The 17,187-nt window shown below is 41.1% G+C and overlaps 2 protein-coding genes across 10 annotated transcripts in view; one reads left to right on the top strand and one right to left on the bottom strand.

Moving 5' to 3' along the window:
- The window catches only part of ENTPD1 (ectonucleoside triphosphate diphosphohydrolase 1), a 207,694-nt gene extending 206,353 nt beyond the window's left edge, over positions 1 to 1,341 (bottom strand). Inside the window, exon 1 of one of the 3 annotated variants that reach the window (XM_055093209.1) lies at positions 1,186 to 1,341. The gene's annotated coding sequence lies outside the window, so the exon portion shown is untranslated. The remainder of the gene's footprint in view (positions 1 to 1,185) is intronic. The other 2 variants (XM_055093210.1, XM_055093211.1) reach the window with 2 other exon arrangements.
- Positions 1,342 to 1,413: 72 nt separating this feature from the next.
- Positions 1,414 to 17,187, top strand: part of TCTN3 (tectonic family member 3) — a 30,079-nt gene continuing 14,305 nt past the window's right edge. The window contains exons 1-14 of one of the 7 annotated variants that reach the window (XM_063607832.1): positions 1,553 to 1,862; positions 2,030 to 2,153; positions 2,470 to 2,588; positions 7,791 to 7,918; positions 8,155 to 8,263; positions 8,351 to 8,466; positions 8,980 to 9,015; positions 9,874 to 9,954; positions 10,886 to 11,011; positions 11,882 to 11,989; positions 12,331 to 12,410; positions 12,707 to 12,860; positions 14,910 to 15,047; positions 16,677 to 17,098. In XM_063607832.1, coding sequence (XP_063463902.1) covers positions 1,553 to 1,862; positions 2,030 to 2,153; positions 2,470 to 2,588; positions 7,791 to 7,918; positions 8,155 to 8,263; positions 8,351 to 8,466; positions 8,980 to 9,015; positions 9,874 to 9,954; positions 10,886 to 11,011; positions 11,882 to 11,989; positions 12,331 to 12,410; positions 12,707 to 12,860; positions 14,910 to 15,047; positions 16,677 to 16,757 — 1,710 coding nt within the window. In that variant the 3' untranslated portion in view covers positions 16,758 to 17,098. Of the gene's footprint in view, positions 1,863 to 2,029; positions 2,154 to 2,469; positions 2,589 to 7,790; positions 7,919 to 8,154; positions 8,264 to 8,350; positions 8,467 to 8,979; positions 9,016 to 9,873; positions 9,955 to 10,885; positions 11,012 to 11,881; positions 11,990 to 12,315; positions 12,411 to 12,706; positions 12,861 to 14,909; positions 15,048 to 16,676; positions 17,099 to 17,187 lie in introns of those variants that run through there. The other 6 variants (XM_055093208.1, XM_055093207.1, XM_003825397.5 and 3 more) reach the window with 6 other exon arrangements.

Here is a 17,187-nt window from a genome sequence, read left to right as displayed (position 1 = left end):
CTTGTAAGAGAATTCAAGTAAAGTCAAATGTCCTAAAACTTACCTGAGTTAAATGATTCACTTGTAAAGGGAGGTATTGACCAGATTTTAGGTAAGTGTACTAGATCTTAGATAACTCTTAACAGATGTTAATTTATATACTAAAACTAAATATCCAAAATAATCCAGATGTCAGAACCGTGGACATAGGAAAATACTGGGTCTAGGAGGAGCAAGATTTTGATCATCTACAGTCCCACTGTACAATATGGTAGCTACTCACGTCTGTGGTTAACTTTGAATTAATTACAATTTAAAAATTAAAAATTCAGGCCAGGCACAGCGACTCACAGCTGTAATCCCAGCACTTTAGGAGGCCAAGGCGGGCGGGTCACTTGAGGTCAGGAGTTCGAGACCAGCCTGGACAACATGGTGAAACCCCATCTCTACTAAAAATAAAAATAAAATTAGCCGGGCATGGTGGCGCGTGCCTGTAATCCCAGCTACTCAGGAGGCTGAAACAGAAGAATCACCTGAATCCTAGAGGCAGAGGTTGCAGTGAGCTGAGATCACACCACTGCACTCCAGCCTGAGCGACAGAGCGAAACACCGTCTCAAAAAAAAAAAAAAAAATCAGCTCCTCAGTCACGCTAGCCACATTTCAAGCGCACAATTGCCACATAAGGCCGGTGACTACCATGCTGGACAGTGCAGCTACGGTACACTTCCAATACTGAAGGAAAGTCCCATGGCCCGCGCTGCTGTGGGGAATCAGAAGAGGCACGCCATTCCCGGGAAGAACAAAAACCTCCTAGAGAGGCTTAAAAAATTTGCCATTAACACGGGGAAAAAAATCTTCTATTTCCATTCCTCCATCTTATTTTCTCACCTCCTAGACAATGTTTCTTTTTTTTATTCTTTCTCTCCCTATTTTCTCACATTTTTCCTGCCCTTTTTTCTTATTTTTCTCTCACTGATTTTTCTAACAACAAACATGCAGTCCATCTTTAATGATTTGATGCATTTCTTTAGGGTTTTCAAAATTTCTCAATGTTAAAATGTAAGGAGCTGAATGAACATTATTTCTAATGTGTGTGTTTTTTTTTAAAAAGCCATATTTAGAGGAGACTGTTTTTTAAGGTATGTGATCTTAGGTGTGTTTCCCCCACCTGAGAACATTATTCTTCCATAGAAAGGGTTTCTCACCGTTGGAATCCGGGGTGAAAAAAAATTTGCAATTCTAGTTCCGGCCTCTGGGGTTTCCTTGCACCGGAGGCCGGGCTCGGTCCTCTGGGCCGCGAAGTGGGCGCGGAACCTCTCGGTCCGCCGAACTCCTACCGCCACCTAGCGGAAGGAAGGCGCAAGGGCTCCTTCGTCACTGACGGTTGCCAGGCAACGGAGGCAGGGCCCGGCTCGCGTTAAGGAGGAGGGCGCAGACCGAAGGACACTGAAAGAGCTGTAACAACCCCACTTTCGATTGGCTGAAGAGCTCTCAGCCTTCTCATGAGCCAATGAGAAGAGGCACGCGGATGGCGTCAGTCGCTATGCGACTCCTCCCACCCACGCTCTGGCAATGCGACTGGAGACCGCGGAGGCTTACGTCGGACCCGGAGGCCCTGAATGCCCAATGCGCACCCCACAGCTCGCGCTCCTGCAAGTGTTCTTTCTGGTGTTCCCCGATGGCGTCCGGCCTCAGCCCTCTTCCTCCCCATCGGGGGCAGTGCCCACGTCTTTGGAGCTGCAGCGAGGGACGGATGGCGGAACCCTCCAGTCCCCTTCAGAGGCGACTGCAACTCGCCCGGCCGTGCCTGGACTCTCTACAGTGGTCCCTACTCTCGTGACTCCCTCGGCCCCTGGGAATAGGACTGTGGACCTCTTCCCAGGTGAGGGAAAACGTTGTGGGGGTGGAAACTTACTTCTGAGATCTAAAATTCTGTGAGCAAAGTTGAGCTGCCACAAAGCAGGAGTGGGGCTGTCGGAAGAAGGAGGGTGAGCACCTGGGAGAGTTTGGGGATCTTCATCCCACTCACTCTGTGTCGTACTTTCATAGTCTTACCGATCTGTGTCTGTGACTTGACTCCTGGAGCCTGCGATATAAATTGCTGCTGCGACAGGGACTGCTATCTTCTCCATCCGAGGACAGTTTTCTCCTTCTGCCTTCCAGGCAGCGTAAGGTGAGCTTCGTTGCTCAGACTGAATCCTAAAGGGGATTGGGGCCTACAACGGGTAACATTTGGATGTAAGAAGAGTTAGTCTTTGTGCCTCCCACCCGTACTTCCACTCCTAGGACATTCCCTTGGTTTTTCCTAGGAATTGCCTTTTCTGATTCTCTAGAGCAGGGCTGGCCAGTAGAATAAGACCTTCGTGTCGTCCTATAGGTGCCCAAGGAGTCCTCTCTTTGGCATCATCTGGCCGATATTGCTGGGACACTCTTTTTTGGACCTGCCCCGCCCCTTCTAAATATATCTTCTCCCTCCTCTTTCCTCACAGGTCTTCAAGCTGGGTTTGTGTAGACAACTCTGTTATCTTCAGGAGTAATTCCCCGTTTCCTTCAAGAGTTTTCATGGATTCTAATGGAATCAGGCAGTTTTGTGTCCATGTGAACAACTGTGAGTAGAAACATGTTGGTTGTTCTCATTTTCTAACACAGGAGTGTTATATTTTGTCTTCCCTGGCCCACATTGGAAGAAGAATTGTCTTGGGCCACACGTAAAATACACTAACGATAGCTGATGAGTTAAAAACAACAACAACAAAAAAAAGCAAAAAAAATGTCAAATGTTTTAAGAAAGTTTACAAATTTGTGTTGTTGGGCTGCATTCATAAGCCGTCCTGGGCTGCATGCGGCCGGTGGGTTGCAGGTTGGACAAGCTTGGTCTAACATTTATTGAGAATTGGCTTTTATTCTGGCCTTTTTTCCATTTCTTTTTTTTAAACTTTTTTTTTTTTTTTTTTGTCCTTTGAATCTCTACGCCTCTTTCTGCCTCTTCTCTCTTATTACGGAATACATTTGCATTTTTTTTTTTTTTTTTTTGAGACGGAGCCTCCGCCTATCTCCAGGAGTGCAGTGCAGTGGCACGATCTCAGCTCACTGCAACCTCCACCTCCCGGATTCAAGTGATTCTCCTGCCTTAGCTTCCCGAGTAGCTGGGACTATGGGTGTGTGCCACCATGACCAGCTAATTTTTGTATTTTTAGTAGAACGGGGTTTTGCAATGTTGGCCAGGATGGTCTTGATCTCTTGACCTCATGGTCCACCCACCTCGACCTCCCAAAGTGCTGGGATTACAGGTGTGAGCCACCGCGCCTGGCCACATTTGCAACTTTTTATGTTCTGTTGGCTATGGATCAGAAAACTCATAAAGAACTTTAATTTCAATCCTTTTAATCATTCCTCTTAACTCAGATAATCACAGATAGACTATATTCCCCACTTACTACAATCTCCATGAGGGTACTAACTGAATCCCCAGTGCCTAACACATAGTAAGCACCAAATAATGTTTGAATGAACATCTTTGACAAATGAGTCTATGCCAACCTTATTTTCATTTCATGAGGCAACAGTGTAGGAGGAGCATTAGATTAGGATCTCAGTCCTGCCATTTCCTTACCAGCTATACAGACTTGGGCAAATCCCTTAGCATTTCCAGGCTCGTTTCTTCAACTGTAAAGTGAGAAATAATATCATTGGCTTTGTATATGAAAGCGCTCTACAACTGTAGAGTACAATAAAGATTAGAGGTTATTATTATTGGGGATGGTTAGTGAACTTAGAAATTTGCTGGTGATGGCTATAACATTTCTAAAGATATGAAGCTAATCTATCTTTTTAAAATGTCTATGAAGCAAAATAATGTTCCTGCACAAAATGGATTTAAATGTCTCTTGCATCCTGGAAGTCACCTCATCCTGATTTCATCTGACTGTTAATAAGAATTGCAAAACTATATTTGTCTCAGAAAACAACCAGTTTTTGGTTTTGGGGGATTTGAATTTCAAAGCAGTTATCAGAAGCCTTGTGGTTATTTAGATGGTAATAGGGTAAAGGGAACAAGATGAATACTTCATTTTCAGATAAGGTTGTGGCCTGATGCGGTGGCTCACTCCTGTAATCTCAGCACTTGGGAGGCTGAGGTGGGCAGATCACTTGAGGTCAGGAGTTTGAGACCAGCCTAACCAACATGGTGAAACCCTGTCTCTACTAAAAAAACAAAAAATTATCCAGGCATGGTAGTGGGCACCTGTAATCTCAGCTAGTTGGGAGGCTGAGGCAGGAGAATCATGTGAGCCTGGGAGGCTGAGATTGCACCACTGCACTCCAACCTGGGTAACAGAACGAGAGTCTGTCTCAAAAAAAGATAAAGTTGTCTCTTCTTTTCCAAACATTTCACTGCCTTTTAAATCCAGCCTTATGATCATGCTCCAGGGTTATTGCAATGGCACCTACCTGGTGCTCCCTGCTTTTGATCCCCACTCCTGCCCCCCACACCATCCTGCACACTCCTTCGGGATCAGTGGATCTGAACTTCCCTTAAACACCTGAGGGAGGAATATGGCCACTTCCAATAGTAGTTATGGTTCATTACATCAATGAACTTTTTCCTGAACGAGGGTGGGGTGTGCATTCATGTTTAGTATGAAAAAGGCAAAAATTTCCCTTTGGTTCTGATTATTTACCTACCTTCCTCACATATACACACATAGCATCTACACACAGTATACACAGTTGTGGAGAATCATTTCACTAGATAAATCTTTCCATAACATTGCATTATGTTGCTTCCTTACTGAGAAACCTCCATTACTTCCCACTATCCATAAAATAACATCCAGCTTCTTAGCCAGCCAGTCAGATCTCCTATTTGATCCAACTTAGTGTTCCTGGCTCTTTTAGCATTACTCTGTACTTGACCCTCTGCTTTGGCTGAACTCATCTACTCGTTGTCCTCAAGATATGCCCTGTATTTTTCCCAAGTTTGTATTTGCTTTTCTTTCTGACTCTATAGTTCCTTTTTCTCTTTGCATTTTGAAATACCTGTATTTTCCACGAGTGTTTTCTTGCTCATCTTTTGGAAGTAAGCCCATCCTCAGAAGTTCTAAAGCATTTATTGTTTGAGTCACCATCTTAGAACCTATAGGATTTCTTACATTGTTATTAATTTATGTAAACATCATGTCTTTCCAGGTAAATTGTCAACACCATGAAAGGATGGACCATATCTTTGTTTCCCCATGGTGCTTAGTATCTGTTGGTGCAGCCAGGCATGGTGGCTCATACCTGTAATCCAGCACTTTGGGAGGTCAGGGCAGGAGGATTGCATGAGCCCAGGAGTTCGAGAACAATCCTGGCAACATAGCAAGACCCAGTCTTTACAAAAAATAGGAAAATTAGCTGGGTGTGGTGGTGCATGCCTGTAGTGCCAGCTACTTGGGAGGCTGAGGTAGGATTGCTTGAGCCCAGGAGTTCGAGGCATGCAGTGATCATGCTACTATACTGCAGCCTGGGCAACAGAGTGAGATCCTATCTCAAAATAAAATAAAATTCAAAAAAATATGTATCTACGATAATGATCATCAGTAAATTACGTTTTTAGTCAAAGTCTGTACAGCATGATGGAGTGGGGAAAAAACACCAGGAATAGGAGATCTGCAATCTACTCTTGGCTCTGCAAGCTGGCCCTCTGGCTTTTTGCTACCCTTTTACCTCTGAGGATCCAAATTTCCTCATGGGATTAGGTCAGATGGTCTGTAGGCTTCCTTTGACATCCGAAATTGTAATAGAAATCTAAATACCTTTAAGCTCTTTTAGGTGTAATATATCATCTGTGATGGTAGAAATTTTAGGCAAAAATTCTACTTAGCCTATATTTACCATCACTACCGCCAATATCTTTGCACTGAAGTGAGAGACAAAATGTAAACTTTCTCTTATTCATTTAAGCCATGAAAAAATAGCCAGATAGACATTTTGCCATCTCAGTTCACCTTCTTTCTTAGCTTAACTTTAATTTTATTTCATGTATAAAGATACAAATAACTGCATTTTACATGAGGTAAATATCTCCTCCATGTGGTTTTCAGGGTATGAGTTCCGAAGGAAATGTTTAAATAGCTCTTGGAAGCGTTAGGGTTTGAAGATTTCAGATCAGAGGTGGAAAGTGGCCCACAGAACAGCAGCATCAACATCACCTGTTTCAGAGCAATGCTTTTCAAATTCTAATATGCATACACATTACCTGGAGATCTTGTTAACATGAAGATGTTGACTGAGGTCTGCGGAGTGGCCTGAGAGTCTACATTTCTGAGAAGCTCCCAGGTGATGCTGGAGCTACTAATGTGTGTACCCCACTTTGAATAAGAAGGATCTAGGAGATGTGTGGAGAGTGAGTAGTCTGAAAGGCCCCAGAATTGAGAGCCCCATTCATGCTGACTTTTCAGCAAGCTGAAAAGTCAGGTAATTAAGATGTTATCCATTATCATAGAGGGTAAAGGTCAGGTTCATTTAACGTGGAATCCTCATTTGCTTTCAATGATGCAGGTATTGTAACCTCTTTTACTCTGTACAAATAACCATTACTTATATGAAGAATGAAACTGGCAAGGGGCATGTTTCCCTATGTTCTTTTTTCAATTTAGCAGACTTGGAGTAGTAAAGCAGACAGAGTGTTGTCAATCACCTGCCATCCTCTGGGCAGGGGACAGCATCACAGCCCTTTTCCTACATCTCTCTACTGGTTCTGAAGTGCCATAAAGAGATGACTGCAGGAGTTTCGGTAGATTTATACATTGCTATCATAGAAATTAGAGAATTCTTCCAGAAAATACCCTTTTGAAGTATCTAAAATCTTGAATGGAGGAATTATAAGGCTTAAGGAATAAAATGCAACAAATCTCTAAACTTGAGAGATGGCAACATTGTTAGGACTCGTCAGTTGTTGTTAGGACTTGTCAGTTGAAGTGTAGAGGAAACAGGAAGATTTGGAAAGGACAGATCAAATAATTGTCATAATTGTCTCTAATTGTCCCATGTTCCTATGGAAATAGTGCGATTCTGTTAGAGACTCATCTGGTATGGGGCAGACATGAGCATTATCGAGCTTCCTATTTTCTTTTTTTTTCTTTTTTATTTTTTTTGACAGAGTTTCGCTCTTCTTGCCCAGGCTGGAGTGCAGTGGTGCGACCTCGGCTCACTGCAACCTCTGCCTCCCAGGTTCAAGCGATTCTTCTGCCTTAGCCTCCCGAGTAGCTGGGATTACAGGCGCCTGCCACCATGTCCGGCTAATTTTTTGTATTTTTAGTAGAGATGGGGTTTCAGTATGTTGGCCAGGCTGGTCTCGAACTCCTGACCTCAGGTGATCCACCTGCCTCGGCCTTCCAAAGTGCTGGGATTATAGGCCTGAGCCACCACGCCTGGCTGACCTTCCTATTTTCATTACAAATTGCTGATCATACACATTCTTGACCATCAATGACTTGAAACTGACTGGCATTCATGACCATATTCTTATCTCAGATCTTCATATTAAAACAATAATTCAGTTAGTAGATTGTGAATAAATTAAGAAGTGATGGAAATCAGAATTGTTATTTCTGGAGATGGAGTATTGATTGGGAGCCTTCTGGGGAAATATTCTGTAACTTGATCTGGGTAGTGGTAATACAAGTATATAAATTTGTAAAAATTCTTTGAGTTTACACTTAAGATTTGCACCCTGTATATTATGCTTCAATAAAAATATTTTTTAAAATTAGTTACTTGGCATGTTTTTCTTTTATCTAAACGCTTTTTCTTTTAAAAAACATTTTAGCAAACTTAAACTATTTCCAGAAGCTTCAAAAGGTCAATGCAACCAACTTCCAGGCCCTGGCTGCAGAGTTTGGAGGCGAATCATTCACTTCAACATTCCAAACTCAATCACCACCATCTTTTTACAGGGTGAGCCTGGGGAAGGGGATGGGATTGTTTGGTTTGGTTTTTACTCTCATAGCAGACAGCTGACAAGGTAACTTTGCAGCACTACCCTGCAGCTAGCTAAACCATTGTCAGCTCTTTGGAGGGCAGTACTGTCCACGTAATCATGCCCTTGAGTTAACCTTGTTTCTACTCTTTCTTTTCTGTTGTAGTTTAGTCCAGTCTCACTGTGAACAAAGTTTCTTTTATATTTTATTCAGGCTGGGGACCCCATTCTTACTTACTTCCCCAAGTGGTCTGTAATAAGCTTGCTGAGACAACCTGCAGGAGTTGGAGCTGGGGGACTCTGTGCTGAAAGCAATCCTGCAGGTGAATCCAGAGCAAAAGTACCAACCTTTTCATTCAATTTAAAACAGGCTTTCTCATTTACCACTCTCTTAATTATTTGTGTTTAAGGTTTCCTAGAGAGTAAAAGTACAACTTGCACTCGTTTTTTCAAGAACCTGGCTAGTAGCTGTACCTTGGATTCAGCCCTCAATGCTGCCTCTTACTATAACTTCATAGTCTTAAAGGTAGGTGTCCTTTCTCTCCCTACACTGTCACTACTATGAAGTTGAAGTGAACATGCTTCTCACTGTTGTGGGTTATGGAAAGAGCATTGAATAAAAGTCAGAATCCCCAGGAGCCACGTAAAAGACAGAGGGCCTGGAAACCACATCTGAAGACAAATGAAATAATTGGGGATATATATGCAGGATAAGAGATCATCACCCTTCTCACTAATGGGATTGGCTTGCGAGGGTGGAAGGGGGAAAACACCCATCTCACCAAACTTCTTGCTTTTGCTATTCAGTAGAGCCCTGTCAGAGTAAATAGGCATCACAGTCTGTCACCCTCCTGCCTGGCTCCACTTCCTGGCATTTTAGTGTAAAGAAGAGTCAGGTGGAATAGAGGAAGTGAATCATTCTAATATATTGACTCCCCTGCCCGCCAAACCAAAGCCTATTGGTAGTAATATGAAACCACAAGCTCCTGGTGATTTTTGGTAAGGTATATGCACATTCATGTCCCTGCTGTTCTCCTAGGTTCCAAGAGGCATGACTGATCCACAGAATATGGAGGTATGATGCTGTTGTACCAGGAAAAAAGAAAAAGAATATTTGGCTCCTCTGCATCTGAGGCAATTTTAGTCTAAGTTGTACTGTTGAAAGATAAATGTAAGCGTGATGTAGCAAACAATTAAGTAGGGATCTAAAACGGTGCCTTTGCAAGTACGTCCTATACAGTTAATAGCCTCGTATGAAACCAGGATCCATAAGGTGTTAGATAAGTTTGTAAACATTGGGTTAAATAAACTATATTTAGGGTGGGCTTCTTAATTTTTTTGAGAGACAGGGTCTTGCTCTGTCACCCAGGCTGAAGTGCAGTGGCACGGTCACAGTTCACTGCAGCCTAAACCTCCTGGGCTCAACTAATCCTTCTACCTCAGCCTCCCAAGCAGCTGGGACTATAGACGTGTGCCACCATGCCCAGCTAATTTTTTAATATTTTGTAGAGATGGGGATCTTGCTGTGTTGTCCAGGCTGGTCTTGAACTCCTGACCTCAAGCAATTCTCCTGACTTGGCTTCCCAAAGTATTGGGATTATAGGCGTGAGCCATCTCACCCCTCCTGGAGTCTTTAATTTGCTAGAGGGCCTTATTAATCTCTAAGGGGAATACTGAATATAGTATTTCTAACAATTATTTGACTATGGAACCCTTGTTTTATATTTAATAGAACTAGTGTTCTGAGAAATAAGTTTTGAGAAGTGCTCGTTTAGAAAGACTTGAATTTAAGTTGTTGGCTGGCAGTGGAAGAAGAGAGAGAGAGGGTGGTCAAGGGGAAGAAAAAATACTCATCTTAGCATGATATCTATTAATAGATACAAGACAAAATACCGCCTTCAGTTTTAGTTAATTTGCTTCTTTTCGTTGCTAGTTCCAGGTTCCTGTAATACTTACCTCACAGGCTAATGCTCCTCTGTTGGCTGGAAACACTTGTCAGAATGTAGTTTCTCAGGTAGGGATACTGACCTCAGATTCTGGACTGATGTGTGTTGATCAACAGTGCCAGAGGTGCCTCATCTTCCATTAAGTATCAGACTGACCCAACTGAATTTTGTTTGCATTCTCTAACAATGTTGGGAATGCAAACTTGTTGTATTGGTAGATTCCTGGTTGCAATCCTTGGTAAAAGTAGCATATTGTGAATTTCAACAATTCCCAGCAAGTTTGAAATTAAACTTGTCAATAATTGAGCCCATTATCCTCCCTACCACATTTCAGTTATTTCCATCACCACCATCCTCCAGTATTTCAGGTCCAGGACATTAAAATTATTTCTGACACCTCTTCCGTTGCCCACTTGCAGTCTGTTACTGATTCATACTGACTGACCACATTTTATTCTCTTGACACAGTATCATCTGAAACTCTGAAGTAGAATAATCAACTTCTATTCCTCTGTTCTCTAAACAATCTAACCTTAAAAAGTAAGAATTATCTTAAAGCATCTTCTTAAAGACTATGCTCAGAAATTTAAGGTTACTTTCAATTGCCTGCAACTTGTATCCCCAGCAATGATCTTTATTAATTCTCAAACATTGTGAGAGCCAAGTAAACCAGATTTCTGTTCCATGCTCACCTCTGCCTGTTTCTACTTGCCCTCCTCTGTCCGTAATCAACTTATTTTTCTTCCCTTTCAATTCCTACCAAAAACTCACCTACCCGTGAACCCTTTTAAAGAGCTCTATCCAGTTTCTTTTTCATATACAAATATAATATGAAATCATCTTTATCTTTCATAGTATTTGTGTTTGGCATTTTTAACATTACTGTTTCAGTCTGCCTCATTTAGTTATAATAACACCCTTGAAGACAGAAAATCTTCTGTCCTAAACATATTCGGCCCAATAACTACTTTTTATTAATTGATTCTTTTTGCATTTCAGGTCACCTATGAGATAGAGACCAATGGGACTTTTGGAATCCAGAAGGTTTCTGTCAGTTTGGGACAAACCAACCTGACTGTTGAGCCAGGCGCTTCCTTACAGCAACACTTCATCCTTCGCTTCAGGGTTAGGGCCCTTCTCTCATAGGGGATTTAGAGGGGAAGAAATATTGGGTTAGAAATAATTTCTTTGCTTCTGTAATACATGTGAAATAGAATAAGAATATGAAGGCCTAGTTCAGTCTGTCAATTGAGGCCTCAACATTTAATATTCCATAATTTTACTACAAGTTGTGGTTATTCTACAAGTGTTTACTCATTAAAATTTTCTCCAATTCTCTATCTGGCCCCCAACAAAGCAGGACTTCAATCTAAAATCAAAACTTTTTTTATAGTCATTTTGAATTATAAATTCAGCCAACACCTACAAAAATTCTTTAACTAGCTGTTCTCATATTTCTGGGCAGTCAGCATTTTACTCATTTCCCACTTAATCTGAGTGTTCACTCTTAATCACTGCCATTTGGCTTTCTGCTACTTCTTTCCTCTTTTTGAACCCAGCATAGATTTTCTCAACTCTACCCTCAGGTGATCAACCAACTGCTGTGTCTCTCAGAGCTCATCTCTGGAACATCTATAGTTAATTAAAATATATATATTTTTAATTACATTTAAATTTTTCAGATTTTAACCAGGCTGTGTTATTATTGCTAAATTGCTAGTAATTTTTAAGGGATCCTTAGTAGATTATTGGTTGTAATCCTTGGTAAAAGTAGCGTATTATGAATTTCAATATTCAGATCATGAAGGATTTATTTTAGTAAATTTAAAAAAGTGAAAGAAGCAAAATGCTACACTGTGGAAAGAAGCCAGATTGTTCAGTGTAGCTCACTTATTGCATTTCCTTGCCTTAAGGAAGGGTACGGTGAAGCCAAGCAGTGGGAGGTGGGAAAGTATGCTTATCTCCATAATTGACTTCTCTTCCCTCTTTCTGCAGGCTTTTCAACAGAGCACAGCTGCTTCTCTCACCAGTCCTAGAAGTGGGAATCCTGGCTATATAGTTGGGAAGCCACTCTTGGCTCTGACTGATGATATAAGTTACTCAGTATCCTTTTTAGAGCTGGGTGGCCTGTTGCAGCCTAATGAGAAAAGCTGCAAAGGCTTTCAAACTTATGTTAGACTAGCCAAAGGTGAGGAATTTTTTGTTCATTATAATGAGGTACTTATATACTAATATATGGTTAATCATTTTTGGAATCTAGTTGTCTCTCTGTGGTTTTCTGAGGAAAAAAATCACAAATTTGTGACTCGAACATTATGATAGTAATACAAAATAAATAGCATTAAAGGAGAATGAGAACATAAATTTTGCAATGCTGCCTCCTTTTTTTTTCTGTTATGATGTCCTTGATCATCACTTTTCCACCTTGGATGACCCTCTTACAGAGCCAGGGTAATGGAAGTTGCTCTGTTAAAAGACATGAAGTGCAGTTTGGAGTGAATGCAATATCTGGATGCAAGCTCAGGTAGTTCTTTGCTTCCGCATCATTTCCTGCAATTTCGGGAATATGTAGGGAATATGTTGATATGGTAACTTTTATATTTTTAATGACAATTCAGAAAATGCTAGTCAGGAATAGTCTTTTAGTCTAAATAGTGTTGATATTGCTAAGAGTTTTCTGGCAATCGTTAATACCTACTAAGGATTATACCCTCTGGTCTATTTTATATTATTTCCAATGTTTGGTTTAACATACCGTACTAATATAGGTATATTATTATGTTAGCATTGGACTGCAGCCTCCATGGTGTTTAATTATAGGTTGAAGAAGGCAGACTGCAGCCACTTGCAGCAGGAGATTTATCAGACTCTTCATGGAAGGCCCAGACCAGAGTATGTTGCCATCTTTGGTAATGCTGACCCAGCCCAGAAAGGAGGGTGGACCAGGATCCTCAACAGGCACTGCAGCATTTCAGTAAGGAGAGAAATATACTTTCTGATGAAGACTCATTTTTACCCCTTTGTAAATCTTGGATAGTAAGTTTAAAACCAGCCTTGTCTCCATAGATAATGCATTTGTCATAGAAGGAAGAGTATAAGAAATCATGCCCACTTGAAGCCTTTTTTTTTTTTTGAGATGGAGTCTCGCTGTGTTGCCCTGGCTCGAGTGTGGTGGCATGATCTCGGTTCACTGCAACCTCCACCCCCTGGGTTCAAGGGATTCTCCTGCCTCACTCAGCCTCCCGAGTAGCTGGGACTGCAGGCACCCGCCACCACACCTGGCTAATTTTTGTATTTTTAGTAGAGATGAGGTTTCACTATATTGACCAGGCTGGTCTTGAACTCCTGACCTTGTGATCCGCCTGCCTCGGCCTCCCAAAGTGCTGGGATTACAGGCATGAGCCACCGCGCCTGGCCTTTTTTTTTTTTTCTAAGTCAAGATCTTGACCTCTTACCTAGGCTGGAGTGCAGTGGCACGACCATGGCTCATTGCATTCTCAACCTTCTGGGCCCAAGCTATCCTCCCACCTCAGCCCCTCGAGTAGCTGGGACCACAGGCACATGCCAGCATGCCTAGATAATTTTTTGATTTTTTTGTAGAGACAAGGTCTCAGTATGTTGTCCAGATGGTCTCAAACTCCTGGGCTCAAGTGATCCTCCTGCCTTGGCCTCCCAAAGTGCTGGGATTACAGGCATAAGCCAGTGTTCCCAGCCTGAAGTAGTTATTTCAGGTTAGGTTTAAAATACCTAATGTATTTTCCTTACTTAGAAAAAAATTTGAAGGCAGATAATCTACAGATTTCTGTTGTTCAAAAATCTCATATATTTCAAATATTTTATATTCTTGAATATTTGGTCAGCACAGAGTTTCATGAGGTTAAAATTGTGCTCTTTCTATTGTAATTATAAAAATTTACATTTTTACAATTATTTACATGAAAATGCATTATCTGGTTAAAAATCAAAACCATATAGAATGATATGCCTTTCTGCATTTTGCAATTAATCCTCCTGGAGTACTGCATTAGGTATACCATATTTCTATTCTAGAAACTTTCGAGGCTCTCTGATGGCTTCCAGACTACTTGGATGCACTTCATAATCTAACCCTTAGGTATCATCTTCTTTGACTTTACACTGCTCCTGTATTCAAATCCTTTACTTTAGCCACATGATCTGCTCAAGCCAGTGCCTACTAAGCAGCTCACACATAGGAGATACTCAGTAACTGTTATTTAAATTAATCAAGGAAGCCAGGTGCCATGGCTCACACCTGTAATCCCAGCACTTTGGAAGGCCAAGGCGGGCAGATCACTTGAGGTCAGGAGTTTGAGACCAGACTGACCAACATGGTGAAACTCTGTCTCTACTAAAAATACAAAAATTAGCCAGGCGTAGTGGTGGGCATCTGTAATCCCAGCTACTGGGGAGGCTGAGGCAGGAGAATCGCTTGAGTCCAGGAGGCGGAGGTTGCAGTGAACTGAAATCACACCACTGTACTCCAGCCTGGGCAACAGAGCGAGACTCCATCTCAAAAAAAAAAAGATCAGAGGTCGGGTGTGGTGGGTCTCGCCTGTAATCCCAGCACTTTGGGAGGCCGAGGCAGGCAAATCACAAGGTCAGGAGTTCAAGACCAGCCTGGCCAACATGGTGAAACCCTGTCTGTACTAAAAATACAAAAATAAAAATTAGGTGTGGTGGGCGCCTGTAATCCCAGCTACTTGAGAGGCTGAGGCAGGAGAATCACTTGAACCTGGGAGGCAAAGGTTGCAGTGAGCCGAGATCGTGCCCCTGCACTCCAGCCTGGGTGACAGTGCGAGACTTCGTCTCAAAAAAAAAAAAAAAAAAAAAAAAGATCAGGAATAATAACATAGTCTTATTGTGAACTTTTGTGTTCTTCCACTAAGCTACATTGCCTTCCTTATTACTGAAAAATGCTTAAGAAACAATGGCTTAGTACTTGGTGATTGACTATAGGCAACCATCAGGCAATTCAAGCAGATGCTTCTTTACCCTTCTGCAGGCTATAAACTGTACTTCCTGCTGTCTCATACCAGTTTCCCTGGAGATCCAGGTATTGTGGGCATATGTAGGTCTCCTGTCCAACCCGCAAGCTCATGTATCAGGAGTTCGATTCCTATACCAGTGCCAGTCCATACAGGTAAGTCATGGCTCATAAAGGATCACTAAACCTTGCAAAGCCTAGATTGTCTTATCAGTCATTTGTTAACCAAATAATTTTTTACCTTCCAAGAGCTAATTTATGTTAGCAACCAATGTTTGTTTAAAGTGAGCTGACATAATTTGTCAAGTCTATTCACCCTGCCTGATTACTGAAATTAACATGATGTCATGAATACCGCTTATATCCTTTTTTAAAAAAAACTGACCCCAGATTATAGTACAGGTTAATTTCTTTTCAGTAATCCTACCATTATTACTATTCTGATTGATTCAACCACAGAAAACACCTTCCATAATTGTTCGATCTGTCAGCCACACAGTTATATGTGAGTCCCTGAGCCTGTTGATTGTGATTAAAGTTACCGCTGTGACTAGTTTATAGTTACCAGCTCTTGGTTGTATCTCCTCCATTAAATGAACACTTTTAATCTGTAGCAAACATATACCTATTGTTTATTATGCACCTTAGGAGAGCTTTAGCATCTGCCTTGGTGTTTAAACCAATCTTTAGCTATAGAAGTTTAAAAACATGGTATTTTCATTTTACTTAGAAATAACTAGGTCCTAGTGAAATTATTCACATATAAACTGGCATGCCAATTTAGTAACTTATAATGAAAATCAAACAGATTTAAATTCTTACCTGTTGCACTGTACTTACATCCCAGAAATAAAGTAAACTTGAGACTACATTTAGGTCAGAAGTAAAATACCTTTGGGTCTCCCTCACAACAGGGTTGGGCAAGTTATTTCTCTTTGCCTAGAAATGGGGTCAACACTCAGGTTACCAGAAACTGTATTAATGAGAACATTCAATTATATTTTTTAGTTACTGTGTTGTTTGGAAAGATACCCACAGGACTGTTCACTGTGTATTTCCACATCTCTGGTTCCTTTAGGCATTGAAGTCACTCAGTGCCTTTTTTTTGTCTGGGTATTTTAACTGATAGCTTTTTCTAGTATTTAGCAAAAGTTAGCTTTTCAGGTTAGTTTGTCCCCTCTACAAAACCACACTACAGTCATTCACTTTAACTGGCCTAAGTGGGCGAGAGTTGAGAATTTTAGCTGTGCTTCATTCATACATAATTGAAGAAACATTATCTGTTCCAATTATTAAGTAAAAATTAATTGTTTGAATGTATTAAGATGTGGTATGATATACACAAAACCACGTTCCTTTACTAAGTGTGATTTGAGGGATTTGCAAAGGTAATTTTGTGTAAAAATTTTCACTTTATGGGCTAACCAGCTCATCCCCATGAAAGACGCTATGCTCCTATAAAAGTATAAGGAGTTACGAAATGATACTTATATCTTATAGTGCTTACAATAAGCTTATAATAAAACATCTTAAAAGTATCATTTCATACTTATATGAAACTTATATCATAAAAGTTTATCAAATGCAAGCATTTCCTTCTATAATAAATTTTTTTTACTTCTTCAATCTTGAATGCAAATTTTCTCCAGAAGTCAGATAAACATACTCACTTTTTCTTTATGCATTTATGATTATTTGTCCTTAACTTGAAATCACTTCTCTGTCCACACAGGCTTTTGTCTAGGACATCTTGTGAAATTTTTTTTTTTTTTTTTTTTGAGACAGTGTTTCACTCTTGTTTCCCAGCCTGGAGTACAGTGGCGTGATCTCGGCTCACTGCAACCTTCGCCTCCCAGGTTCAAGTGATTCTCCTGCCTCAGCCTTCCGAGTAGCTGGGACTACAGGCACCTGCAACCACGCCCAGCTAATTTTTTGTATTTTTAGTAAAGATGGAGTTTCACCATGTTGGCCAGGCTAGTCTCGAACTCCTGACCTCAGGTGATCCACCCGCCTCAACCTCCCAAAGTGCTGGGATTGCAGGCGTGAGCCACCACGCCCAGCCTCTTGTGAAATTTTTTTCTCAGAATAGCAATAGCTTATCCAAAGAAAGCTAGTGTACATCTTCCAAAGCTTTTAAAATAAAAAAGAGGAGGAGTTACACTTGCAGAATGTATATCTTCTGGGATGCTTCTTCCTACTCCACTGGACACCGTTTGAAAGTTTGTAGTTTATAATATTCTTACCTAGGCTGTGTTGGTCAGCTTAGAATATCTAAGTGATAGGATAAAACTAAAGC

The sequence above is a fragment of the Pan paniscus genome, chromosome 8 (genome assembly GCF_029289425.2).
Source record: "Pan paniscus chromosome 8, NHGRI_mPanPan1-v2.0_pri, whole genome shotgun sequence".
In the NCBI taxonomy this organism is placed as follows: Eukaryota; Metazoa; Chordata; class Mammalia; order Primates; family Hominidae; genus Pan; species Pan paniscus.
The sequence above is the reverse complement of the archived record's forward strand: the minus strand, read 5'-3'. Positions and strand labels throughout refer to the sequence as shown.